Source organism: Oryx dammah, unplaced genomic scaffold (assembly GCF_014754425.2).
Source record: "Oryx dammah isolate SB20612 unplaced genomic scaffold, SCBI_Odam_1.1 HiC_scaffold_14, whole genome shotgun sequence".
In the NCBI taxonomy this organism is placed as follows: domain Eukaryota; kingdom Metazoa; phylum Chordata; class Mammalia; order Artiodactyla; family Bovidae; genus Oryx; species Oryx dammah.
Genome location: NW_024070198.1, coordinates 33,181,298 through 33,208,816, shown reverse-complemented (window position 1 = coordinate 33,208,816; position 27,519 = coordinate 33,181,298). Strand labels below are relative to the sequence as shown.

At 36.4% G+C, this 27,519-nt stretch overlaps 1 protein-coding gene across 2 annotated transcripts in view; it reads right to left on the bottom strand.

Moving 5' to 3' along the window:
* The window catches only part of NHLRC2 (NHL repeat containing 2), a 57,484-nt gene that overhangs the window by 16,007 nt on the left and 13,958 nt on the right, over window positions 1-27,519 (bottom strand). For both annotated transcript variants that reach the window (XM_040255035.1, XM_040255036.1), the window contains exons 3-6: window positions 20,514-20,969; window positions 18,054-18,175; window positions 8,593-8,722; window positions 964-1,063 (exon numbers count right to left, since the gene is read on the bottom strand). In XM_040255035.1, the coding sequence (XP_040110969.1) occupies window positions 964-1,063; window positions 8,593-8,722; window positions 18,054-18,175; window positions 20,514-20,969 (808 nt within the window). The remainder of the gene's footprint in view (window positions 1-963; window positions 1,064-8,592; window positions 8,723-18,053; window positions 18,176-20,513; window positions 20,970-27,519) is intronic.

Sequence of the window (27,519 nt, the reverse complement as noted above, 5' to 3'; positions counted from 1 at the left end):
TACCGTGCTAGGTGCAGGGGACAAGAAGTGAATGAGAAAGGGTCCTTTCCTTAAAGAGGCAGTCTAGTGGGAGAAAACAGCTTTGTAAACAAGTGCAAACAAAAATCCAGAAGTTAAGAGAAGAGGGGAGGATGGTGGGGTGAAGGGTGAGAGGGAGGGAAGAAGGGAGACATGGGAGGGGAGGGGAAGAGAAAGGCTGGGGTGTTAGAGGAAGAGGAAAGGCTTTACAGGAAAAATACAAGAAACTTTGTAGAGACACTACTTTTCCATCTTTATACCCCTGACAGTGGCAGCAATGCTACTTATATTCACTGCACAGGCCAGGCACTAGGCTGAGCTTTTCACACATATTAATTCTCAAAACAAAACCTATGAGGTAGATACAAATAAGGAAAACTGAGGCTTAGAAAGTTAAAGTGATTCTCCTAAGGTCATGTGGATAAGAAGTGGCAGAGCCAGGCTCAATTTCAGGCCTGACAACAAAACCAGAGCTATTAACCATTCTCCCATGCAGTCTTCAAATATCTGAATTGATCAGGGATATTAGAAATATGTGTTAAAAGATGCTTCCAGTTCTCTTGTGAATGCTTGATGAAACTGCTTTTCCTAAGCTACTCAAGGTTGGGTGTGTTCCTAAGACATACTTGGGTTGATGAAATGTAAGTAGAAGTGATATGTCACTTCTGAGGAACAGTTTTAAGAGCCAGTGAACACCTCACCATCTCTCTCTCTCTCTACCAGGACAACTGGCAAAGCTCCAGATGCTGCATCAGCTTGGGTGGCAGAGTAGTGGTCCCCCTGCAAACAAACCTTGTCTGAAGCCACCAAGAACCAGAGCTGTTCCTTATGGCAGCATAGCCCCGCATACCCTGTCTAGTACAATGGGTGTTACAAGGACAGAGACTTTCGGAAAAGGAATTCTGTGAACTCCATGTTTACCCAAAGTGAGATGTTACCACTTACTTTTTCTTTGGTAATCTGCCACAGTCCAACAAGAGTGCCCATATCTGATGAGTCCCTGCCATGGCTATCCACAGAATGTTATCTCTTTGGACCTCTGAACCTTTATGAAAAGAAACAGTAATTATCATATATGCATCTGATTAACAAACACCCCCAGTTGTTTCAGAAATTTAAATTAAGGGAGACAACAGTATGTTTATAAATCATCTGATAGAAGAAAGTAAAAACATTTGCAATGTTTTAAGTCGTTTTGGAAATTTTTCCATTTTCCTTGCGAAAGGTTTACTTCTTTAGACTTAAAAATAAAAATATACATTCACAGAAATCCAAAGTATTCTCAATAGCAAAATGTCTCTCTACATCTCTGGGCACGATGTTTTTAAACATTTGGTTCCTTATTTTATGTGACAAGAAATGGCTTGACGCATGCGCTCCAAAGAAACACTGGCAGTCAAGAACCTAAATTACATGCTTTAAGAATACAGGAATAGTTCTTTGAACAATTTCTCATGGAAGAATTGTACCTTTTAATAGTTCAAGAAATGTGTATTTCCACCACATATTAGCTTTTAGGCTTAGACTCACATCACTACTGCTATTTAAAAACCTACCGTTTAATTGCTGTGAACCTTTCTCAAAAAGATATAGTTGACATGTAATAAAGCTAAGAGTACAATATATTATACCTGTTTTCTAAAATTAATAATTGTTTTTTAAGACTGATATTATCACTTATTACAATGTGACAAGGCTCCATTTTGAAAATTAATTCTATTGGTAAAATATTTAATTATTTTAATTTAAACTGAATTCTGAGTCTACTTTTACATGTAGTTGAGATATTTTCACTAAAATAATTTGGTCAGACATATCTTATGCTAAAAGAAATATCTTGGTAAGATTATTTTCTTTTTACTTTCTTTAAGTAGTTGTGTCCAGAAGAAATTTTTCTTCATTAACCTGTATTATTTTCAAGTGTCTTTCACAGCAACAAAAATAATGGTGATGATCAACAAATTGTGGCACTGTATGCCAAGCACATTATAGAGAATATTACCCAAATCTTCTCAAAATCCCCGGAAGATAGTGGTGTTATTAGGTCATTTTTACAGGCCCTTTGGAGAAGGTCATTTTTACAGGCCCCTTACAGAAGAAACGGAGGCTCAGAGAGGTCATGTAACTTGACAGGCTCACAGAGCTAGTAAATGAAGGAACTGGAATCTGAACCCAGGCAATCCAACAGAAAATTCTATTTAACATGTTGCTCCTTTCTCTGTTAATTGCTATCACAGAAATCTAAAGGACGATAGTTTATTTCAATTTAATTTTTCATAGTCAAATACTTTTATACTTTTTTAATACTATATTAAAAGTGACAATGGCATCCATATGCTCTGGGGACTCAGTTTCTGCTTAATCACTTTAAAACTAGACCAAAAGCTCTTCATTATTATATTCTTATTTTATTTTACCCCTGCCATGTGAAGACAAAGCTTAAAGGTGACCTTCTATAAGCCAGAAGAGAGCTCTCACCAGAAACCAATCATGCTGGCACCTTGACCTTGGACTTCTAGCCTCCAGAACTGTGATAAAATAAAATTCTGTTGTTTAAGCCACCCAGTCTGTGGCATTTTGTTATGGCAGCCCGAGCTAAGATATCACTCTGAGAATAGCAATGAGACATGGAGATCTGCTATCAACACTTATTTAGCACCATATGAAGGTCCTAATTCATACAAGTAAGAAAAAGCAGCAAAAAGCATAAAGATTAGAAATAAAACTGTAATCATTAGAAGATGACATGAGTTTAAAGCCTCTCTAACTTGGCCAAAGAACTGTCTGGTTTTTGCATGAGTAAAAGATCAAATCAGGTGTCCAACTTCTCCAAACAGGCCAGTCTACTTCAACTAGGGTTGACTGTAAGAGGCCAAAGCTTCAAAGTAATATTAGTGTGAGCCTCTGTTTGTTCTTGGTTTCTGTGTATTTATTTCCTTTAGAAGCTGGGGGTATGAAAAAGAGTGCAGAAGCAGAGGCTGTGTCAGATTGGGATTTGGGAGTTTATGATTCTACACCCCAACTGATGAGGATAATGATGGGGGGTGTGGTGGTGAAAAGGATAACTTCAGAACACTTCCTATTTTAAGGCACTGAGCTAATAATAAGCCCTTTACATGGATTATTTCATTTAATTTGACAACATTAGCAAGTCTTGTTATTATCATCTCTATTTTATAAAAAAAACTGAAATTCAAAGGGGTTAAATAATTTGTTGGTATTCACACAGCTAAACCTGGAATAATAATATCTTAGTGAGTTCAACTCCCTGGTGGCTCAGATGGTAAAGCATCTGTCTGTAATGCAGAAGACCCAGCTTCGATGACTGGGTTGGGAAGATCCCCAGGATATGGGAATGGCTACACACTCCAGTATTCTTAGAGAAGGCAATGGCAACCCACTCCAGTGTTCTTGCCTGGAGAATCCCAGGGACGAGGGAGCCTGGTGGGCTGCCGCCTATGGGGTCGCACAGAGTTGGACACGACTGAAGCGACTTAGCAGCAGCAACAGTCAGTATTCTTGCCTGTAGAATTCTATTGACAGAGGAGCCTGGCAGGCTACAGCCCTTGGGGTCACAAAGAGTTGGACAGGACTGAGTGACTAACACAGCAGCACATAGCAGTGAGGCCAATCCAGATTATTAGTGTTCCGATTAGAATGAAGGAACTGCAGAAGTGAGCTTGTGCTTTGTAAACACCAAGTCAATGTGATAATATTCAGATACAAAAACACAACTGTTTTATTTTATTAAAATAAAAACACTCTAGTCGCATTATATAAGATTTATTCCTCAAAAAACAATTCTGTTTCACCTGATTAGAAGATAAATGTTACTTTAGAGCATATTAATGGAAGTCAGAGAAGCATATTATCTAAGCTGTAAATTACCAGACAAGCATACTAAATAGTTGGATTTCGATCATTAAAGGTCAAATAAGTACAGCTAAATTTCTATCTAGGGAAATGCTGATTAAAGGGCCAAGGAAGGTTAATGGGATTCAGGCATACTATCTTTCCTTAAGTGATTTTAAATCAGGTAAAGTCTGAATTACTTACAGACTAGCAGGGGTTACTGAAAAAAAAATTTTTTATGATAAAAAATAATTCTTGGGTTATTGTCTTGTATGAGTAAGAGTCAGCACAGACTTAATATGCACATTAGAAACATGGCAATGTTTCTGCTGAAAAATGATTTTATTGGAGTTATTTTTAATTATTTTTAGTGGATGACAAAGTTCTGACCATATTTAGAGTGATAATCAAAAATAAAGATGAAAAAACTTTGGCTTAAATGTTAATTATTTTCATGCTTTTATCACTGTTAGAGCATAATTGGGTTAAATATTCAGGTACTATTTAAAATACAAACACACACATTTACATATTACATATATATTTAAAATAATCAGAGGTATTTCAAATCCCTTTCCTTAATGTCTTCTTTAAGTATGTTGTTCATTACCTGAGTCTCTTAGGGGAATATATATTCAACTGTGTATTTATCTTTTATTTTCCATTCTCTGACCTATTTTATTTCCTTTTAAGATTTTCTTTAAATATGCATACGAATAGATAAGTGTTCATTATAAAGTTTAAACAGTAAGTAAATATCCATGTGCATACCACCAGCTCAACAAAAGGCAGTATTATTTGAAAACCTCCTGTAACCCTTTATGAATATATCCTCCTCCTCTCTACCAGTCTAAAAATGTTTTATTATATTCTTCAGTTTTTAAAAATTACCGTGTTTGAATGGCTCTTTCATTGTATAATTAGTCTTGCTTGCTACTGAACATTCTATAAAAACTGAACATTTTTCTGCTCAACAAATTTCCTAATACTCATCCAGGCTACTAGGTATAGCTGTGGGCTCTTGTTTGTACTGCCTAACAGCTTAATATATGAAGATATTACAATAAATACAACCTATTTTTCATGTTTTCCTTCTGATAATTCCATCCTCTTTCATATTCCTAACTATGGTAAAATTTCAGAAATATTCTATATAATTTTTAAAGTATTAAAGAATTTAAGTGTTTACAAAAACAATTTTTATTAACCACAATCCCTGTCAAATTGCATTTAATCCCACATCTGCTTAAACCAGTTCTACAATTATATAACTTAAATATATATGAATCAATTCAACATGAATGCAAAAGGGAAGCTATTTCTCTGAAAACAAAGTTAATCCTTTGGAAAGACTCAATAAAGGCAAGTAGCTAAGTCAAATTATTAGTGAACTAGATGTGGAAAGATAGCTGGAAAGAATAGCTTTTAAAAATTTCAGCCCTCAGTTTATTTTGCAGGTGTTTAAAAAACTCTCATCATGGTTTAAGGAAACCAAAATAATACATTTTGAGTGGCATAAGACTGTCAGAGGACACAATGTATATTTCTAGTTCTTAAAGCATTTTTAGTTTTATGATTCTCAGATTTAACAATTTTTTTTCTCTATGGATCACTTATCATAACCAATCACTTCAATAAAGGATTCTACTGGATTTATTCACTTCCACTTTTATTTTAGAAAGTATTAGGTAGTTCACAAAGAAATAAGCCCTAGTGAGATAAATAAATTTAAAATAATAAAACTGAAGCAATAGGTAAAGAGAAGAAAAAAAAGATGTAGCCATACTAATATTAAAATATGAATGTCATGTTTCCATTATACTTTGCTAAAGACAAACCTAAGTTTCCTAGAAATCAATATAACAATGCAAACAAAATCAGTTAAGATATTTAAATTATCCAGGAGCTTAAAAATAAACTTGATACTGAGAAAAAAGTATAATTATCTATAACACAGAAAAGAAATTCTCTAGTAGATATTCAGAGAGGTTAAGACAGTAACTAAAATTAGCAGCAAGGCCTTACAATAAAAACAGTTAATGAAATATAAATATGAAACATATAAATAAAAATGAATGTAAGATACATTGATATGTTAAAATATTTTTAAATGACTGATATGATGCCAAGATATAGTTTAGTAAAAACAACTGTAAGGAGAGGAAGTAGTCTATGATCCAATTTCCCCATACCCTGACAAAATACATTAATCCAGGATTATATTTCAGAGGGATTTAAAGCAGTGGTTCTAAAAATGATTTTGGGTAACATACCACTTTGAAACTCTGATGAGAATCTGACCAATTACCCCCAAACCTTAAGTAGAATTTCTGGGAAATTTAAGTACTTCACAAAGTCTAACCACAAATGCCTTGGGTATATTAAGTCAAGGTTAAAACTCTTGTGGTTAAAAAAAAAAACTCTTGTAGCCATTGTGATTACAGGACATTCCTACAGTATTTGAAAACCATTTAATCTTAGCATTTGAAAGGTGCTGAGCTTATTTAAGGTTATTTAAATTCAAGATTATTTCTCTTGCCAATTATCTGGAAGAGAAGTCATTTTAAGTTCAGTTCAGTTCAGTCGCTCAATTGTGTCTGACTCTTTGCGACCCCATGGACCGCAGCACACCAGACTTCCCTGTCCGTCATCAGCCCTCGTTGCTCAAACTCAAGTCTATCGAGTCAGTGACGCTATCCAACTATCTCATCCTCTGTCATCTCCTCCTCCTGCCTTTGATCTTTCCCAGCATCAGGGTCTTTTCCAATGAGTCAGTTCTTCACATCAGGTGGCCAAAGGATAGGAGCTTCAGCTTCAGCATCAGTCCTTCGAACGAATATTCAGGACTGATTTCCTTTAGGATGCACTGGCTGGATCTCCTTGTAGTCCAAGGGACTCTCAAGAGTTTTCTCCAACACCACAGTTCAAAAGCATCAATTTTTCGGTGCTCAGTTTTCTTTATAGTCCAACTCTCACATCCATACACGACTACTGGAAAAACCACAGCTTTGACTAGATGGACCTTTGTTGGCAAAGTAACGTCTCTGCTTTTTAATATGCTTGGTCATAGCTTCTCTTCCAAGGAGCACGCGTCTTTGAATTTCATGGCTGCAGTCACCATCGGCAGTGATTTTGGAGCCCCAAAATATAAAGTCTCACTGTTTTCACTGTTCCCCCATCTATTTGCCATGAAGTGATTGGACTGGATGCCATGATCTTAGTTTTTTGAATGTTGAGTTTTAAGCGAACTTTTTCACTCTCCTCTTTCACCGCTTTCATCATTAATAGGCTGTTTAGTTCTTTGTTTTCTGCCATAAGGGTAGTGTCATCTGCATATCTGAGGTTATTAATGTTTCTCCTGGCAATCTTGATTTCAGTTGGGCATTTCTCATGATGTCCTCTGCATATACGTTAAATAAGCAGGGTGATAATATACAGCCTTGACATATTCCTTTCTCAATTTGGAACCAGTCCGTTGTTTCATGTCCAGTTCTAACTTGCTTCTTGACCTGCATACATATTTCTCAGGAGACAGGTAAGGTGGTTTGGTATTCCCATCTCTTTAAACTGTTAAGTTAAATGCAGAGCCACATGCTTTTAATGGTGCTTCCAGAGGTAAAGAAACTGCCTGCCAATGGAGGGGATGCAAGAGATGTGGGTTTGATCCCTGGAGGAGGGCAAGGCAAACCTCACTAGTATTCTTGCCTGGAGAATCCCATGGACAGAGGAGCCTGGCAGGCTGCACTCCATAGGGTCGTACAGAGTTGGACATGACTGAAGCAACTTGGCACGCACGCATGCTTTTAATGATCTATTGAGCTAAGGTAGCACTCATTTCCTTTCTAGAAACTGAGCCTAATAAAGATATAAGCCTCAGCACATCACTCCAGTTGGAAGCTGAGGGAGTACTTGTCAACAGAGCCAATATTTTCCTTGGAAAGCAATTTGGGTACACTCTCAATATGAGATAAACAACCAGAAATTCCATGCCATAAAGTAGGACTGAAAAATTTTTAGCCTAGAAAAATATGTAAGTACTCTACTAAATGAATCCAACATAGTAAAGCATCTGGTAAAGTACACCCTATTTTTAAACAATATAAATTCTGATTATAGGCGAAATTAGACAGTATTTGTCTTTCTCTGATATACTTCACATAGTATAACACCTTCTAGGACCATCCATGTTGTCACAAATGGCAAGATTTCATTCTTTTCTATGACTAATATTCCATTATATATAAGTATTACTTTTTAAAAACTACTCAAAATAAGCTATTTTTTAATTAAAATTTTAATAATCTAAAAAAATCCCCAGTCATTTCTTGATTTGTTTTTCACATGGCAGTAAATAAAAAAGGACACTGCATGAATAACCTTTTGAAATTTTGAAACTATAATCCTTCCAATTTAAGAATATTCAGAACTATCTTAACTGAAAACTGCAACCAAGATGAAATTCTTTAACATTAGAGAAATATATAATCTATCTTGTATATAAAACATGCATGTAATGTCACATGTTATATATAATGATATAGTTATCCTACCTTCTATATGTTATTGGTAGCTTTGCTTTTATACAATTAACAAATCCCAAGTCATGGATATAAAAGCATAAAATAACTAGTAATGATTAATCCAAATGAATGTTCCTATAATATTTTAAAAATCTTACTTTAACTGAGCAAAATTTACTTATTTAATATCAAGTTTACATACCTGACCTTCCAAAAACTACATCCCAAGGGGAACTAATGGGCTGTTCATCTCCTTTAGCTCCACCTTCTTTATCTGTACCTTGAATTCCAATGCCAGCCACAGTGCTCACCATCTCAGCTTCTAGGTCAATCTATAGAAATTAATACAGGTTTAATATATCTATTTCCAATAACATATAGAAAACATGTGCTTTATTTATATACTATGTGTGAACTTATTATATATTAAAAAAACTGAGTGGTTTTAGTATGTAAAATAAAAAAGGAAATGTGCAACATAAATACTTTAAAAAAAGCTTAAAAAAAAGGCTTATCAAGTACATGGTGATCTTGTTGTTAAAATGCATAAAACTTAGTCCTTTTCACTTCTCTATCCATCATCCATCCATTCCCTAACTTTCCTCTTACCCACTCGCCTTCATCATGCCTCTACCAAAACTGGTATTGAACTCATTTCAGTTATATTTTATTTTTTTTAATTATATTTTAAAAGAAGGTGACATCTGAAAATGTAAAGCAGCATCAAGAAAAACACGTCTTAAAATTAAATGTATATTTCAATTGTGCTTGGTTAGTAATTAACACATTTAAAGTTTAACATGTGGCAAGCACTGACCTCATCTATCCATCCAAACTCACATATCCCTACAACTGTGATTTTGATTATTTCAGAGGAAACTGAGGCACAGATCATTAAGTAAGATCCCAACACCCACAGCCAGTAAGTCCAGGATCTTGGTGCTGAACCACTTCCAGCTCTACTACAGGCCTCTGCTTCATAAACCAAAAAACTAAGGCACTCTGCTGAAAAAAAAAGATACTCTGGTTTCATCTCCTGAGACTTTTCAACATCTTATGAAAATTTTCAAACACAGAGAAAAGCTGAAAGAATTTAACTCGAGTGCTTCATTTCTTCAGACCTCCATTTTCCTTTTTTTGAGGCAAAACTTACAACAAAATGTACAAATCCTAAGTGTACCATCTGATAAATTCTCAAAGATACATAAACTTGTGTAGCCCCAACGTACATAAAGATACAGAATGGTACCATCACTCCAGAAAGTTCCCTCACACCTCTTTCCAGTCATCCCCAACCCCAGTGGCAAACAGTATTAATTTTTTTTCCCATCGTAGATTAGCTGTAACTCTTCAGATAGATGAAATGATACAGTAATGAACTCTTTTTGTGAGGCTTCTCTCATTTAACATGTTTGAAATTTATTCACGTTCCTTTTGATTGCTGAATAGTATTCCATCAAAGGAATATATCACAGCTCATTTACATATTTTTAAAAAATGTATTATTTATTTGGCTGCACTGGGTCTTAGTTGAGGCATGTAGGATCTTTAGTTACAGCATATGAGAAGTAGCTTCCTGACCAGGCATTGAACCTGGGCCCCCTGCCTTTGGAACTCAGGGTCTTAGCCACTGGACTACCAAGTCCCTCATTTATATATTTTCTTATTGATGGATACCTGGGCTATTTCCAGCTTGGGGACCTTTAAGTAGGGATGCCATTAATATTCTTAGATAAGCCTTTCTGTGGACATGCTTTCACTTTTCTTGGGTATGTACACAGGACAATAACTGCTATGTTATAGGGCAGGTATATTAGCAGCTTGATATAAAAACTTCCAAAAGGCTATCTCCAATGGTCTATCATTTTCTATTTCTATCAATAATGTATGAGAGTTCAAACTGTTCCACATCCTCGGCAACCTCTTATATTGTCTTTTTTTTTAATTTATTTTTTAAATTGAAGGATAATTACTTTACAGAATTTTGTTGTTTTCTGTCAAACCTCAACATGAATCAGCCATAGGTATCCATATATCCTCTCTGTTTTGAACTTCCCTCCAATCTCCCAGTCTTTTTAATTTTAATCATTACAGTGGATATACAGTGATATTTACTGTGGTCTGAACTCACATTTCCTTCTCAACTTACAATGTTGACCATTTTTGTGTGGTTACTGTCGTATCTTCTTTTGAAAAATGTTAAAATCTTTGGCTCATTTTTTATTGGGTTGTCATCCCATTTTTCAGCTGTAGAAACCTTTATATTACACAGATACTAATCCTCTTCATAGATGTATTTTTGTGACTATTTTCTGATAGACTGTGGCCTTTCACCTTATGTTAATGATTTTGTGGCCACACCATGTGGTTTGTTGGATCCTAGTTCCCCAACTAGGAGTTGAACTGGGCCCTCAGAAGTGAAAGCATAGAGTCCTAGCCACTGGGCCGCCAGGGAATTCCCACGGCTTTTCACTTTAACAATATGTAATAATAAGCAGAAGTTTTATAGTTAGATAAATTTGAATCTACAGGGTTTTTTCTTTTCTGATTTTTGTTGCTGTGTCCTGTCTTTGAGAGACCTCTGCCTCCATGCAAGTCACAAAGATATTCCTGCACGTTTTCTTCTAAAAGCTTCATAGTTTTAGCATTTACATTTAGGTCTGTGATGCATCTTTAACTGATGCTAGCACATGGCGTGTGAAGTAGGGGTCATGTTTATTTTTTTCCCCATGTGGGTATTTAGTTGTTCAAGCACAATGTGAAGAAATGACTCTCCTTTCTCCTGACTGCTTTGATGCTTTTAGAAAATCAAGTTAATTGCATAGGTGTATGGTTACCTCTGGGTGCTGTTTTTTTTTTTTTTAACTGATCTGTATATCTAACCTTATGAAACTATCACATTGTCTTGATTAGTATATAGTATAGCATTAGTATACTGCATAGCATTATAGAGTCTTAAAATCAGGTAGTACGAGTCTTTTAACTTTGTTCTTTTTCAACACTGTTTTAGATGTAATAATCCTTGGCTTGCATTTCCACATAAATTTTAGAACCCTTTTGTTAATATCTACCCAAAAAGTCTGAGGGTGTTTGGATTGGGACTGCATTAAGTCTATAGATCAATTTAGAACAAAATGAATTCTAATACTGAGTTTTGCAGTCCAATACTGAGTTAATTTTTCTCAGTTCAGTTCAGTTGCTCATGTTGGACTCCTTGTGACCCCATGGACTACAGCACCCCAGGCCTCCCTGTCCAGCCCAGAGCTTGCTCAATCAAACTCATGTCCTTTGAGTCAGTGATGCCATCCAACCATCTCATTCTCGGTCATCCCCTTCTCCTCCTGCCTTCGACCTTTCCCAGCATCAGGGCCTTTTCAAATGAGTCAGTTCTTTGCATCAGGTGGCCAAACAATTGGAGCTTCAGCTTCAGGATCAGTCCTTCCAATGAAAATTCAGGACTGATTTCCTTTAGGATTGCCTGGTTTGATCTCCTTGCAGTCCAAGGGGACACTCAAGAGTTCACTCCAAAGACAGAAATATAGATCAATGGAACAAAACAGAAAGCCCAGAGATAAATCCACACACCTATGGACACTTTATCTTCAACAAAGGAGGCAAGAATATACAATAGAGAAAAGACAATCTCTTTAACAAGTGGTGCTGGGAAAACTGGTCAACCACTTGTAAAAGAATAAAATTAGAACACTTTCTAACACCATACACAAAATAAACTCAAATGGATTAAAGATCTAAGCATAAGACCAGAAACTATAAAATTCCTAGAGGAGAACACAGGCAAAACGCTCTCCGACATACATCACAGCAGGCTCCTCTATGACCCACCTCCCAGAATATTGGAAATAAAAGCAAAAATAAACAAATGGGACCTAATTAAACTTAAAAGCTTCTGCACAACAAAGGAAACTATAAGCAAAGTGAAAAGACAGCCTTTGGAATGGGAGAAAATAATAGCAAACAAAGCAACTGACAAAGAATTAATTTCAAAAATATACAAGCAACTCCTGCAGCTCAATTCCAGAAAAATAAAAGACCCAATCAAAACAGGGCCAAAGAACTAAACAGACATTTCTCCAAAGAAGACATACAGATGGCTAACAAACACATGAAAAGATGCTCAACATCACTCATTATCAGAGAAATGCAAATCAAAACCACAATGAGGTACCATCTCATGCCAGTCAGAATGGCTTCTATCCAAAAATCTACAAACAGTAAGTACTGGAGGGGGTGTGGAGAAAAGGGAACCCTCTTACACTGTTGGTGGGAATGCAAACTAGTACCGCCACTATGGAGAACAGTGTGGAGATTCCTTAAAGAACTGGAAATAGAACTGCCTTATGACCCAGCAATCCCACTGCTGGGCATACACACCAAGGAAACCAGAATTGAAAGAGACACGTGTACCCCAATGTTCATCACAGCACTGTTTACAATAGCCAGGACATGGAAGCAACCTAGACGTCCATCAGCAGACGAATGGATAAGAAAGCTGTGGTACATATACACAATGGAGTATTACTCAGCCATTAAAAAGAATACATTTGAATCAGTTCTAATGAGGTGGATGGAACTGGAGCCTATTATACAGAGTGAAGTAAGCCAGAAAGAAAAACACCAATACAGTATAAAACGCATATATATGGAATTTAGAAAGATAGTAACAATGACCCTATACATGAGATAGCAAAAGAGACACAGATGACCTGGGTTCTGCACAACAAAGGAAACTATAAGCAAAGTGAAAAGACAGCCTTCGGAATGGGAGAAAATAATAGCAAACAAAGCAACTGACAAAGAATTAATTTCAAAAATATACAAGCAAAGTGACTTCACTTTCACTTTCTTTTCACAGAAACTGATAGGATAGTTTAAAAATTCCTCTTGGAGAAAGCCTGGGCCTAATGTTATAGGAATTTTAATAAATATTCAAAAACCATTAATTCCTATGTGAGACAAATTATTCCCCCAAAAAAGAAAAAAACTCATTTGATGCGATCAGTATGACCTTGATTCCAAAATCAGGTGAGAACAGTACAAGAAAATATAGAATTTATGAATATGAATTTTATAACACTGAATGTAATTTTGGATAATCAAATCTAATTTGGCTTTAAAAAAAATCATGATTAGGTAAGTTTTATTCCAGGGATAAAAAGATGATTCAACATCAAATACACCTAATAATATAATTCATCACATCAGTATATATATAGTTTTTCCAGTCACATGTATGGATGTTGGGTGAAGTGAGTGAAGTCACTCAGTCGTGTCCAACTCTTTGTGACCCCATGGACTGTAGCCTACCAGGCTCCTCCATCCATGGGATTTTCCAGGCAAGAATACTAGAGTGGGTCGCCATTTCCTTCTCCAAGAGATCTTCCCAACCCAGGGACTGAACCCAGGTCTCCTGCATTGTAGGCAGACGCTTTACCTTCTGAGCCACCAGGGAAGTCACATCAGTAAACTAAGGGCAAAAAACTATACAATTATTTCCATAAATACAGAAAATGCATTTAATAAAATTACATAATAATTCCTAGTAACTAAGAGAAAATTTCTTAACTTCATAAATATTTTATTTCCCAAAGCTACAGAAAATGCATGTAAACTTCTGGAGAAAGTTTACTTGCATTCTATTTAAGACTATGAGCATGACAAGATATCTACTATTACCATAATGCTTAAAAGCAATATAATAAAAGGTAATGAAGTATAAAAATGAAAAGGGAAAAGATAAAACTGTTGTGTGTTTTTTTCAAACAATATATTCACATGAGAAAGAAACACAAGTTTTTGCAGAAATGGATAAGTTGATCCTAAAATTCTTACAGAATTGAGAGGGATTCAGGAACGGTAAAAAAATGTTGACAAAGAAGTAAGTAGGAAGACTCATACTTTCTGATTGCACAACTTATTAAGTTATGGCAATCAAAACAGTGTGATATTACCATAAAGACAGATAAACAGACCAATAGAACAGACGTGAAAGTCTGGAAATAAACCCATGCATGTATGAATAATTGATTTCCTAAAGGCTGCCAAGACTACTCAAAGGAGAAAGAACAGTCTCTTCCATAAATGGTTCTGGGATAATTGGATGTCCACATGTAAAAGAATGAAGTTGAACCCTTAGCTATGACAAATCTAGACAGCATATTAAAAAGCAGAGACAAAGGTCCATCTAGTTGAAGGTATGGTTTTTCCAGTAGTCACGTATGGATATAAAAGTTGGACCATAAAGAAGGCTGAGCACTGAAGAACTGATGCTTTTGAACTGTGGTGTTGGAGAAGACTATTGAGAGTCCCTCGGACTGCAAGAAGATCAAACAAGGCCATTCTAAAGGAAATCAGTCCTAAATATTCATTGGAAGGGCTGATGCTGAAGCTGAAACTCCAATCCTTTGGCCACCTGATGCAAAGAACTGACTCATTAGAAAAGACCCTAATGCTGGGAAAGATCGAAGGCAGGAGGAGAAGGGGACAACAGAGGACGAGATGGTTGGATGGCATCACCGACTCAATGGACATGAGTATGAGTGAGCTCTGGGAGATGGTGAAGGACAGGGAAGCCTGGCACGCTGCAGTCCATGGGGTCACAAAGAGTCAGACTGAGTGACTGAACAACAACCCAAAAGAAATAAAAATGTACGCACACACAAAACTTCTATGTGAATTATTTGTAATAGCCAAAAATTGGAAACACCCTAAATGTCACTAACTGGTTACTGGATAAAATGTGGTTTATTCATGCAATGGAATGCTCTTCAGCAGTATAAAGGAACTCCTGACATGTTACATCATCAGTGAACCTCAAAAACATTACACAGAATGAAAGAAGCCAGACACACAGACCATACATTATATGATTCTATTTATATAAATGTTCAAAGAGGCAAATCTATAGAGATAGAAACTGGGGGATGGAAATGGGGATTAATTATAACTGGGTATGAGGGTTCTTACTAAGAAGATGAAAATGTTCTAAAAATGATTTATGATAATGGTTTCACAACTTGTTAAATTTACTAAAAATTCCTAAATTATATACTTGAAATGGGTGACCTTTATTCTATGGAAAATATATCACAATGAAGTTCTTAAAATACTACAGATTTTATAAGGTCACAAACAAACAAAATACTACAGGTTTTATAAGGTCACAAACAAAAAGATGTGAATTAAGCACATCAGAAAGACTGCCTATAGGTGTACTTATGTACAGGGAATGGCAGGGGTGACGGAAATGGAGATGAAGAGGAATTTACAAAAGTAAATTATTTCTAACAAGAAACAGGCTGACATGGAACAATGATGTTCATGAGGTATAAATATAGGAGTATGGTCCACCCTCTGCAAATGAGACCTTAAAAATGTAAAATAAACATTTTTATAGATTTAAAAAGAGAGAAAGAAATAATTCTACATCATTTCCATTTTGAAGATACTAAACTGTCATAAAATATAAAAAATGACTCCAAGTAACCTATATTTGTTATGATGATTATGCTATCAATACTCTAAAACACACTAAGTTCTAAAGCAAGAGAAATTAACGTGTCATCAAAAAAGGACAAGTATTGGATGGGTTATAAAATAAACAGCTAATGTAATATGAATTTATTTTTTGATTAAAAGAATAAAGAAATATCGATATGGTGTATTTGCATAGGGTCTTTAAAAGTATATATCAAAATATTAGTGTTACACCCCCCTCCCAAAGTCCAAGCTTCTACTTCTCACCTTAGGACACGCTAATAAATTGAGAGATGAGTTGCTGGGGCAAGGAATAGCCACTTGGTGGGAAAGCAGCAAACTGAGAAGATGATGGATGGATTCCCACTGTTCAAAGAACTGTCTCGCCTGAGCTAGCGTTTTAGGCACCCCACTCCAGTACTCTCGCTGGAAAATCCCATGGGCGGCAGAGCCTGGTGGGCTGCAGTTCATGGGGTCGCTAAGAGTCGGATACGGCTGAGCGACTTCACTTTCACTTTTCACTTTGATGCACTGGAGAAGGAAATGGCAACCCACTCTAGTACTCTTGCCAGGAGGATCCCAGGGATGGGGGAACCTGGTTGGCTTCCATCTACGGGATCACACAGAGTCGGACACGACTGAAGCGACTTAGCAGCAGCAGCATTCCCTCTACCTTGTGGGCTAAATACTTTACTACCTCATTATTCTCTCTGATAGCTACGATACTATGATGAATTTTAGAAGCACAGACCCAAAAAAGATAATGATAAAGAAATACTGACCTTTAAGGAGCAACGTAAAACCACGTTTGCCTGAAGTACCAACATTATTAGTCCTATGAAAAGTTCTACTAAATAGAGCTTCTTGGTCAAGTAAGTTTAGAAATACTGCACACATGTCCCCCTACTAATGTATGTACAATATATTGGCATACTAAAATCTAAGAAATTCTCCAAGATGTTTAAAAAACAAATCTGCTTTAATTCACAAAGCCACAAAATCTTTTGCTCATGTAACATCTTTTCATATTAGGATGAATATACACTTTAGAAAATGCTTCATTCAACAGATGTTACTTGCTCATAAATTTATTCAATAAGTATCTATTAAATACACCTACTGTGGGCCAGGCTCTGTTTTAGGTGCTTAGGATTTCAGTAGTAAAGAAAACAAATTTCATGCCCATGTGGGGATTTACATTACAGTGATTATTATATGTTCTACATGCTTTTTCCTATTTTATGTATAATTATCAACTAAGTATATTAGTTGACAATTTTGTCAATATAAATAGGCAAAAACATCAAGAGACAGAAATAGTGAGAAAAGCAAGGGAAGTGCCTGAAATAGTATGTTCAGACAGAATGGGTTAGATGAACTTATTTTCCAAATAAATGGCACGTTAAAGACCAATAAATTACAGCCAAAATACTCATCAGTAAGAAATGCTTAAAATAACTAGGTAATACTATGCAGTCATATTCATATGACTAATATGGGAAAAAAAAGTTAAAGAAGAATGCAAAAATTATGTATATTCATTATGGTTCCATTTGTTTAAAAAAGAAGATTCTCTAAAGACAAAATTAATTTGTGTATGAGTAGAAAACTTCTGAAGACACAAATTTTAACAGTGGTTGGTTACCACTAGGGAGCCCAAATAGATCACTGGGAACTTTTAAAATCTTTAAGTATTACATCATTTAAAAAAAATTAGATCATATATTACTACTATGATGAGACTAAAAAAATATGTAAGTCTAACTGATACATAAGTATTCCCAGAGAAAACATAAGAGTTGAAGGGAGGCAGGAGTGTGTGTTTGCTTTTTCCCTAGATTTGAGAAAATTTAACTGAAGAAGGACAAAGCATCACTTTACAAACTGATTAAGAAAATACCTCAAATTGAGGAGCCTTAGGGTGATTAGGCACATGAGTTTGAAATAAAGGATTAAAAAACGGACTTGATTTGCCCTCTGTGACAATATACTGACACACAGAAAAACAAGTTACGTAAGAATAAAGTTAAAGCAAGTACCTCTGAGAAAAACTGAATGAGGATGATCTGAAATATTTAAGCAACACCCTCTCATTTCAAATATTTATGTAGCAATATATATGTTTTTCTGATTAGAAGTATTAAAACTTTGTTTAAAATGGAAAATTACCTTTCTTATAAGGTGATTTTCTGTATCTGCCACATATATGATATTATTCATTATGGCTACACCTTGCGGTGAGTTAAAACTTGACTCTGAAAAGATTCCATCTTTTCTTCCAGGGTTGGGTCCTAAAAGACAAAACAACCGTAAGAGAAAATTTTTCTTATCTCAAAGTAAAACAAACAAACAAAAACCCCAAAACAAAAACTTATATTTAAAGCTGGGATTTTAATATAAATGATACTTCTGCAGTCCATGGGGTTGCAGAGACTCAGACATGACTGAACCACTGAAGAACAGCAACAACCTAAAAACTAAACTGTTTCCCAAGATACCTGTTTTTCTCAGGAATAAGTTTTGCAAGTGAAAGGACTTACTAGATAATGGTTACTAGAACACTTTAGTAGTTTGTATCAGAAGAAATTAATTCAAAAGGCATCTATTACCTAGACTAGAAAGAATTAAAAATAGTTTAAATCTTTCAGCATCTAGATGAATGATTTTTAACAATTTTGGAAGATAAACTCTTTTGATGATAACAATGAAAATTATGAGCCATTCCCTTACAAAAATACACATGCCCATTAAATGTCTGGAGAAGGCAATGGCAACCCACTCCAGTACTCTTGCCTGGAGGATCCCACGGATGGAGGAGCCTGGTGGGCTACAGTCCACGGGGTTGCTAAGAGTTGGTCGAGACTGAGCAACTTCACTTTCACCTTTCACTTTCGTGCCCTGGAGAAGGAAATGGCAACCACTCTAGTGTTCTTGCCTAGAGTCCCAGTGACGGCGGAGCCTGGTGGGCTGCTGTCCACGGGGGTCGCACAGAGTCGGACACGACTAAAGCACCTTAGCAACAGCTTTAAATGTCACAATTTCAAGGGGTTCACAGGTCATGAGGATCATTCCAGCATTTCTTATTAGCCCATGAATCCCAACTTAACAGACTTGGTTTAAACCCCAGCTCTACTTAGCTGTTGATCTAGGCAAGTTCTGTGTGACAAAAGTTTACAGAAGTTTCTCTTCTGTAAAATGGAACTAATAATATACCTAACTTATAGCACTGTGTACATTAATACAGGTAAAGTGCTCAGAATAATGCCAGGCATATATTTTTGTTTGTTATTATTAATAACACTATTATTGTTGATGATGAAAGCTCTCTGAGGGAAAAAAAAAGGGAGAGTACTGTGGTCACTTCGGATTGGAGAGTACTATGTACTATATAACCCCTTCACATATATTCTTGAGCCACATTAGCAGAGTAAAAGATCTAGTAGAATGAGACCACCACCACCAAGAATCTTTTAAAGCACACCTGATCAGTATCTCCTGAATGTATCTGACCACAAAATTCTCTTATAATATTTGCAGAATAACTACAAATCTATCACAACATAACAGTATTTCTAGAAACATGTTTAGAAAAGGTAGTTTGCTGCTGGTTTCTCTGTTTAACAAAGGAGAATATCCATCTAAACTATTTTAAAAATTTTAGAAGCTATTAAAAAAACTTTTAATTATTTAAATGTTAACTTGCTATAACACATGTTTTTGAGTCACAATTCTCTGCCTGTTATAAATTAAAATACAAAGTTGCCAAAGCAAAATAACACAGAACACACACATACTCTAACAGAAACAACAAATACCTTCAAGAGCTAAGGGAATATTATCTTGGCATAATAAGAACAGCCCCTTATGTACTAACAGTGCATGTGTGACTAAATGAAGACTGCCAGGAGATGAATTACTTTTCTCTTTGACTAATATGCTGTTGGATGTCATTTCAGCCTGGAGGAGCAGGATTAACAGTGTACTTAGCAGATTTTATTAATTATGTAAGATGTCAATAAGAGCCCTTTTTAGAAACAGACCAGGGAGATACGGAAGAAAATGACCTATGCCTATATGATACTTTTATTTTGCTACAACCAAAGACAATGGATTCAAAAGTATGCTTAAGTTCTTATGGAAGGAGACAAAGGTATAATGTTATACAAATCTTAGGTTATTTATTTTATAATCTAAGTCTCAATTTCTTAGGGTATAATCTTGGTCTTAAAAAAGATATGGCTGTATTGTGATGGAAAGGGAAATATAATACTTCCATATAAAATGCCCCAAATCTAAAATGTACACAATATTTTCATAAGATACACTAAAGTGGCAATTTTTTGAAAAAACAAGATGGGATATACAGATATACTTGAAAATTATACAAAAGAGTTCCTCCTTTTGATCTTAACGGAATTTTTGGGGGGATAGTTTTGGTTGTTTTTGAGGAAGTGAGAAGGCATTAATTCAGATACCCCACATTAATAAAATAATTTCTGATGAAGTTAACAGTCAATGTATATTGCCTGTCTATAGTTATTTACAAATTTCCATTTTAATACATTTCTCTGAATAATTTTTACATATATAATATAAAATACATTATATATCATAATCAGCAAACTTTACCTCCAATGCTGTACTGAATTTGTCCATTCTTCCAGACGACCAAAATTCTATGGTGTCCAGTGTCTGCTATTACCAATCTATTAGAAACATGGTCCACTGTTATTTTGCCAGGAAACAGCAGTGGTGAAGGTGGCAAGGAGTCTTTATAGAGCTTTATTCCAATTTTATTAGCTCTGATCTGCCCCCTGTCTTTGTAATACTTTAAAGCTATTGAAGTATATAAAAATAAGTTCTCTTTATGTCCTTCTCCAATCAAAGAAAACAACATGTTTCCACGGGGTCCAAGTATGATCAGAGTTGGCCAGCAGGAAACTTCTAGTTCTTGCCAAAGGCTGGCATCTGCATCATTAACCACAGGGTGGGTGATGTTGTATCGAAGAACAGCACTCCTAAGGTTATCCAGGACTTTTTCATTTGGAAACTTAGCCGAGTGAACACCAACAATCAGAAGACCATCTAAATGCGAAAAATTAAAAGTTGAACATTATTAAGTATTAAAATTTGACTATCACCATCCATATATTAGGGTTAGGGTCATAAATAAGTATAAACAGATAAAAAAGAGAAAAGATAGGACTAAAATTAGTACCTTCAACTGTATTTAAACTCATGAATAAAAAATTAACATTTAAATCTAAATTCAATCTTGATAACTACATAAAAACCACATGTGATCAAAATCATGTAGCAACTTTAAGTTAAAACCCTGTGTCCTTTATCTAGATAAAGCTTTAAAATAATTTATTTTATTAAAAAGACGTTGACATTTTGTAACCTTTTCCCACCTATTTTAAGCTCTTTTAAAATTCACAAAGACTATGACTGCTTTCTGCTGGTATTGACTGTCACATTATCCTCTTAAATTTTTCTGATCTAACTACATCATAGATTAACAGAATGAACAGGAACAAGATGTTTCCATAAGGTCCTTGACTTATTTAAAATTCCTACTGTATAGCTCTTAGAACAGACCATATTATAGACAGCAGAATTGCTAAAAACTAAAAACAACATATTTCTTTTACTTAATCAATATAGCATGTCAAGAAAATAATACAGAAAAAAGAAGTATAAAGTTTTAGGCTAGATTCAGAGAAAAACTCAGTACTGACTACCACGGTGACAGAGGTAATAATAGCCATGTAAATTAAAATCTCTCAACATATTCATTAAAAACCATACAAACCAGTATGAAGAAAAAATAAAACCACACAAATTGGGAGGTCTAAGTACCAGACAGCCCATCCTTCCATTACAACTAGTAACTCCAAATCAAAACACATACACAAACACATGGCTGATGACTGAGAATAGTAAACAAAAGCAGGTAGACTGTTAGAGAGGGGTCAGAGTCAGAGAGGGCTCAGAAAAGCAAATTACAGGAGGGCGAGTTTTCAGCTGTATTTTGTTTCCCCTTTCACAGCTTTGCATTGAGAATGGGCCCCAGTGAGCCTGTGGAACAGTTTCAGGTCTACTCTACATGCAACAGGAATCTTAGAGAGGAGCTAGAGACTGGGGCAGGAAAAATACATAACACCAGCGCTTTCAAAATGTGACTAAAGATGTAAACGCACAGAATTCAAGGTCAGTATACCGTAAAGATAAACTACAAGAAAACCACGCCTACACACATCATTAAGTTCTGAAAACCAAGGGTTAAAAAAACCCCCACAAACGTCTTGAAAGCAGCTGCAGAAAAAAAGACACAGTGATGAGCGGCACCTTGAAGAACCAGGTAGAAGGGCAGTGGGGAGGAGTGGGAAGGCCTGTACACTTAAAATACACTGTATGTCAAATATGCAGCAATAATGTTCTTAAAAAAACAGAATAAGCTCCCTGAAGTCAAATTCTGGCTTTACTACTCGCTGAGTTACCTCGGTCATGGCACTAAATCTCTCTGTGTATCAGTTTTCTTATTTGTAAAATGGGAAAATGACAGTCAATTGCCTCACAGGTCAGCTTTGAGGATATAAAGACAATCTGTATAAGACATTTAGCATAGTACCTAGTACACTGTAAACTGTAAAACCTCAACAAATGTTCACTATTGTTATTTAAGTTATAAGTACGAAGATAACCAATAAAAGAGAAATATAACATTTTCTATGTATCAAAAGAAATTAGCAATGTAAAATAGAAAAAAGCATATGTTGAGAAACAACAAATAAAACCTAATATACAAAATAACACATAACTATACATATAATACTTAAAAATAAATGTGAATGGGTTTAATTCATCTATTAAAAAGATTTGGACACATTCTGTACATCAGAGACACATCGAAAACAAAGTGAACCAGAAAAGCAAAACATAAAGATATGGGAAAACATATGTGGGCAAATGAAAGGATAGGAACAGAAGGGTGTAATTCTGGTAAGCAGGATATATCTGGGAGAAGGCAGTGGCAACCCACTCCAGTATTCTTGCCTAGAGAATCCCGTGGACAGAGGAGCCCGGTGGGCTGCTGTCCATGGGGTCGCACAGAGTCAGACACAACTGAAGCACCTTAGCATGCATGCATGCATTGGAGAAAGAAATGGCAACCCACTCCAGTGTTCTTGCCTGGAGAATCCCAGGGACAGAGAAGCCTGGTGGGCTGCTATCTATGGGGTCACACAGAGTCGGACACGACTGAAACGACTTAGCAGCAGCAGTAGGATATCTCTGACAAGGTAGATGTCAATCCTCACAGCATTAAACAAAGGAAGAAATTTTTTCATGTGAAAAAGCATTTACAAACAAAGATAAAACAACTAGGAATACCCCCAAGCAATGAAGGAAGCAACTTGATAAAGCAGAGACACTCCGATAATAAAAAGTACACTTTCCTCTCAAATGTACATGGGATATTTATAAATAGTGATCACAAAGAAAGGATTATAAAGATTACGTTCTAAACCACAATACAGTAAATCTGGTATTATTAACAAAAAAATTGTCTTTTGTTTCACAAAAACTCCACTATTCTTGCATGTTTCTCCTTTACTCCTACACCAATGCCACTTACAACACTGCTGACACCAGATGGGTGGGTGTTTCCCCCACACTAGGCACCTATTTGCGACAACTTTTGGGTGTTCTCAATTCTAACACGGGGACAGTCACTCACAAGCCTGCCCTCCCACTTCTGATGACAACAGCAAGTCATAGGTCCCCAAGCTACCCACACTTCTGTTCAACTTGGCTACAAATCAGATTTCCATGACCCTTCCCTTGGATTAGATTATTTGCTACAATAACGGAACTCAGAGAAACACATGCTTTACTGGTTTATTGCACAAGAGTATGATAAAACATACAGCCAAACATCCAGATGGAAGAGCGAACATAAGGTGAGGTATGTGGGAAGGGGTATAGAGCTTCCACGTGCGCTCCCAGCCTGCCACTACCCCAGCTCCTCCTGTGTTCACCAACTTAAGTTCTTTGAGCTCTATACCCTTGGAAATTTTAAAAAGGCTTCCCCACAGAGGCATGGTCCATCATTAACTTCATTTCCAGCCTCTTTCCCTCTCTGGAGAAGAGGGATGGGAGGTGGGGTAGTAGGGGCCTGAACTAATCAAGCTTCTAATCATGGCCAGGAAAAGAAAATATATCAAAAGAAAATAAGTAATAAAGATAAACAAGAAATTCATGAGACACAAATTTTTTAAATTCAGCATTCAATCCTGACAAAAAAATATTAAAAAATGAAAAACATAAAATAGGAACTGATGGGTATTTTCTTTCAGTAGGAAAGTTAACCTTAATCACATTTATTGATGTAGTTTGTTGATCAAACCTTTTGTATTTCTCTATTCTGTAATAACTGTATATTATGTTACAGTATGTTTTCTCTATTTGGTGTGCCCATTTTCCTTCTTTTTTAAGATTTTTTGGGGATTTTAGGAAGGTCTGTATTTTTGTTCCAGTGGCTATTTTCTATTAATATTTTTTTATCATATTATAAAAGTATTAATTCCCATTTTTATAATCTTTTATGATCTGGTCTATCATCTTTAAAGGGTATCTTTTAACTGCCACTGATTACCTATACAATTATCAATAGTCTGTTTCCCCACTTTCCCTTTTATTTCCATTTTTCTTTAGTTGCATTCTAATTCTGTCAGAATATATGATTTTATATTATTCTTCATCTCTTGGGTTGTATTCTGCTGATTTAGCTAGGTTGGAACTCTTCCAGCAGTCGTATTCCCTGTCTAGTTCTGGCTTATCCTGGACCACGAGATATTTTGTGAGAGAACTGGAAGGTGTAAAAGGCAGCAGCACCCCGATCCTCTCGGTGGGAAGGCTGGTGCAGGGCACCAGGCACCAGGGCACCAGCGTACACACTCTCCTCCTCTGCGGGCTCATGCGGAGGGCTGTGGGGGAGCGGCGAGGCGCCCAGCAGCTGCACCAGCTTTGGCCAGATCTCCTCCCTTGGTGTGTCCAACTCCTGGGCCAGGTTGATGTGTTAGCTCCGTGATGAAGTGAACAAACATATTCTGCTGGTCAACTCATTACTCACGCTGGACGCTTACATGGGCTCCAGCTCATCCTTAAAGGGATTCCAGTTCAGGCATGTAGGTTGTAGTCTGCCCTTCTTCTCCCCTCCTTCATATCCATCTTTCCTTTTCAACTGCCTGACCTCCTGACTTCGGGTAGAGCCATCAGACATACAGGCAACAGCTACAGGTAGACTAACTTATCAGCACAAAATGTATCCTCAAAATTATTCACTGTTTGTGACTGCTAAATATTAGAAACAATGTATCAGCCTGGTGTGCTGCAGTCCCTGGGGTCTCAAAGAATCAGACACAACTTAGCGAGTGAACAACAAGGGTCACTACACAGGACAGGAAAGTAGCTGAATAAATTATGGCACGTGTGCATGCACACACCCACACCCACACACACGCACACACTACTACGCAGCTATTAAAATAACCGGTAAGTTTTCTATAAATTTATATGGAGTGACTGCCAGGAAAACTTACATGATAAAAAGTAAAGTGCACAAAAACGTCAATGTATCTCACTTAAAATAACATAAAATATTAAAAAAAGAAATTTAAAAAAGAAAAACAGGACAAAAAGAATGAGAAGGTAAGAATAAGCAGAAGAGATGGGTGGATGGAACTATATTTTCTGTGTGGTTCTGACTTTCAGATCAAGTTATAATTCTTCACGAAGTAGTTAAAGTGTTAGTCACTCAGTCGTGTCCAGCTCTTTGTGACTCCATGGACTGTAGCCTCCCAGGCTCCTCTGTCCATGGGGTTCTTCAAGCAAGAATATTGGAGTGGGTAGCCATTCCCTTTTCCAAGGAATCTTCCTGACCTGGGGGCTCCTGCATTGCAGGCAGATTCTTTACTGTCTAAGCCACCAGGGAAGCCCATAGTTTTGCATACTTAAAACCAAACAATATCAAACAAAAATGGGGGAAGGGGGGCTAAAAATACAAATAAAAACAAATGAATCTAGCTGTACTTCAAATTAATAACATAATCTCATGGGGGGTGGGAAGTGGGAGGAACTAATTTAAAAATTTTTTTAATTTAGTTGAGAGGGACTGGAAGCAAAGACACCCCAGTAGCAACAAGCACATCTAGTGTCCAGATCTTATTTTCTCAAAATCATTCTCAATATTCAATACTAAAAGGAATCAGAGGCTCCTTGGAAAAATGGCTGATTCAGAGACGGGGCTGGGAAAGTACAAGAAGAACCTGGAAATATTTTGTTATTGACAAGAAGTGCTCAGAGAATGATTAAGGACAAAAGGACACAGGTGATAGAATAGCTTGAAGGTGATCCTATTAGTCAAATAGGAAAACTGTGAAAATCAAAATAAATAATGGCAGTGATGCTTTATAAAAACAAATAAGTTCATGAGTTGAGTCCAAATATATTATATATCATATATATATTACATGAAATGGTTGGATGGCATCACTGACTCAAAGGACATGAGTTTGAACAAGCTTGAGGAGAGGGTGAAGGACAGGGAAGCCTGGCATGCTGTAGTCCATGGGGTTGCAAAGAGTCGGACACGACTGAGCAACTGAAATGATATTATATTACGTCAAAAAATGTATTTTTTTCTCTTCTGGTCAATATACCCCAATACTTTTTCAAAAAATGATAAGTCAGGGTGAGATTTGAAAGATGAGAAGATGTTAACTGTGTTAAGAGAGCAATGAAGGAGATTCCAGGGAGAGAAAGTAACACACGAGAAAGAGCCTGAAGAAGGTCAGTGACTAAACACACGGAACAAAGGGGCGCACTGGACAAAATGAGAATGAACCTACCGACAGAGACAGTCTCGTGAGTCGAATTAAGGACTGAGATCTTCATTCTTAAAAACAACGGAAGTCAGACGAAGAATGAAGTGCAAGTCTCAAAGGTACTTCAAACTAAGCTCATGAACGTCCCCTCCAAACTTGTCCTTTCTATGGCATTTCCCGTCACAGAATGGCACCACCATCTGTCCAATTATACAAGCCAGAGAACTACCCAGGATACCTCCGTCATAACCAACCAGCCCTCTATCATCACCCAACGTTAATCCATGATCAAGTCCTATTGATCTTATTACCTAAAACTGACTTCAAGCTATCATCATGTCCCACGGGGAACACAACAGCCTTGTCACAGGTCCATTCTTCTCCACTAATTAACAGTTACCCGCCCAGGAGAGGAATGGATCTTCACCAAACACAAATCTGATCCCATCACCTTCTGGCAGAAAGCCCTCCGTGGGCGTTCCATTGTTCTACACACAGAAACCACATGTCTTGTCCTCAGCATGTTCTTCCACATCCGTCTCTCCATCCCTCAGTGCTGTGGCACCCAGGACTTTCTTCAGCACGTCAAGAATATCATTCGTTATTTCTCTCACTTTAAAGCTTTGCTACAGAGCGTCTCTACGTCTGGAATGCTCTCACCTAGTAAAGTCACACCTGTCTTTCAGATCTCAAGCTCCATTTTTACTCTTAAAAAGGCTTTCTTGTTTTCATGAGGTACATGTGTC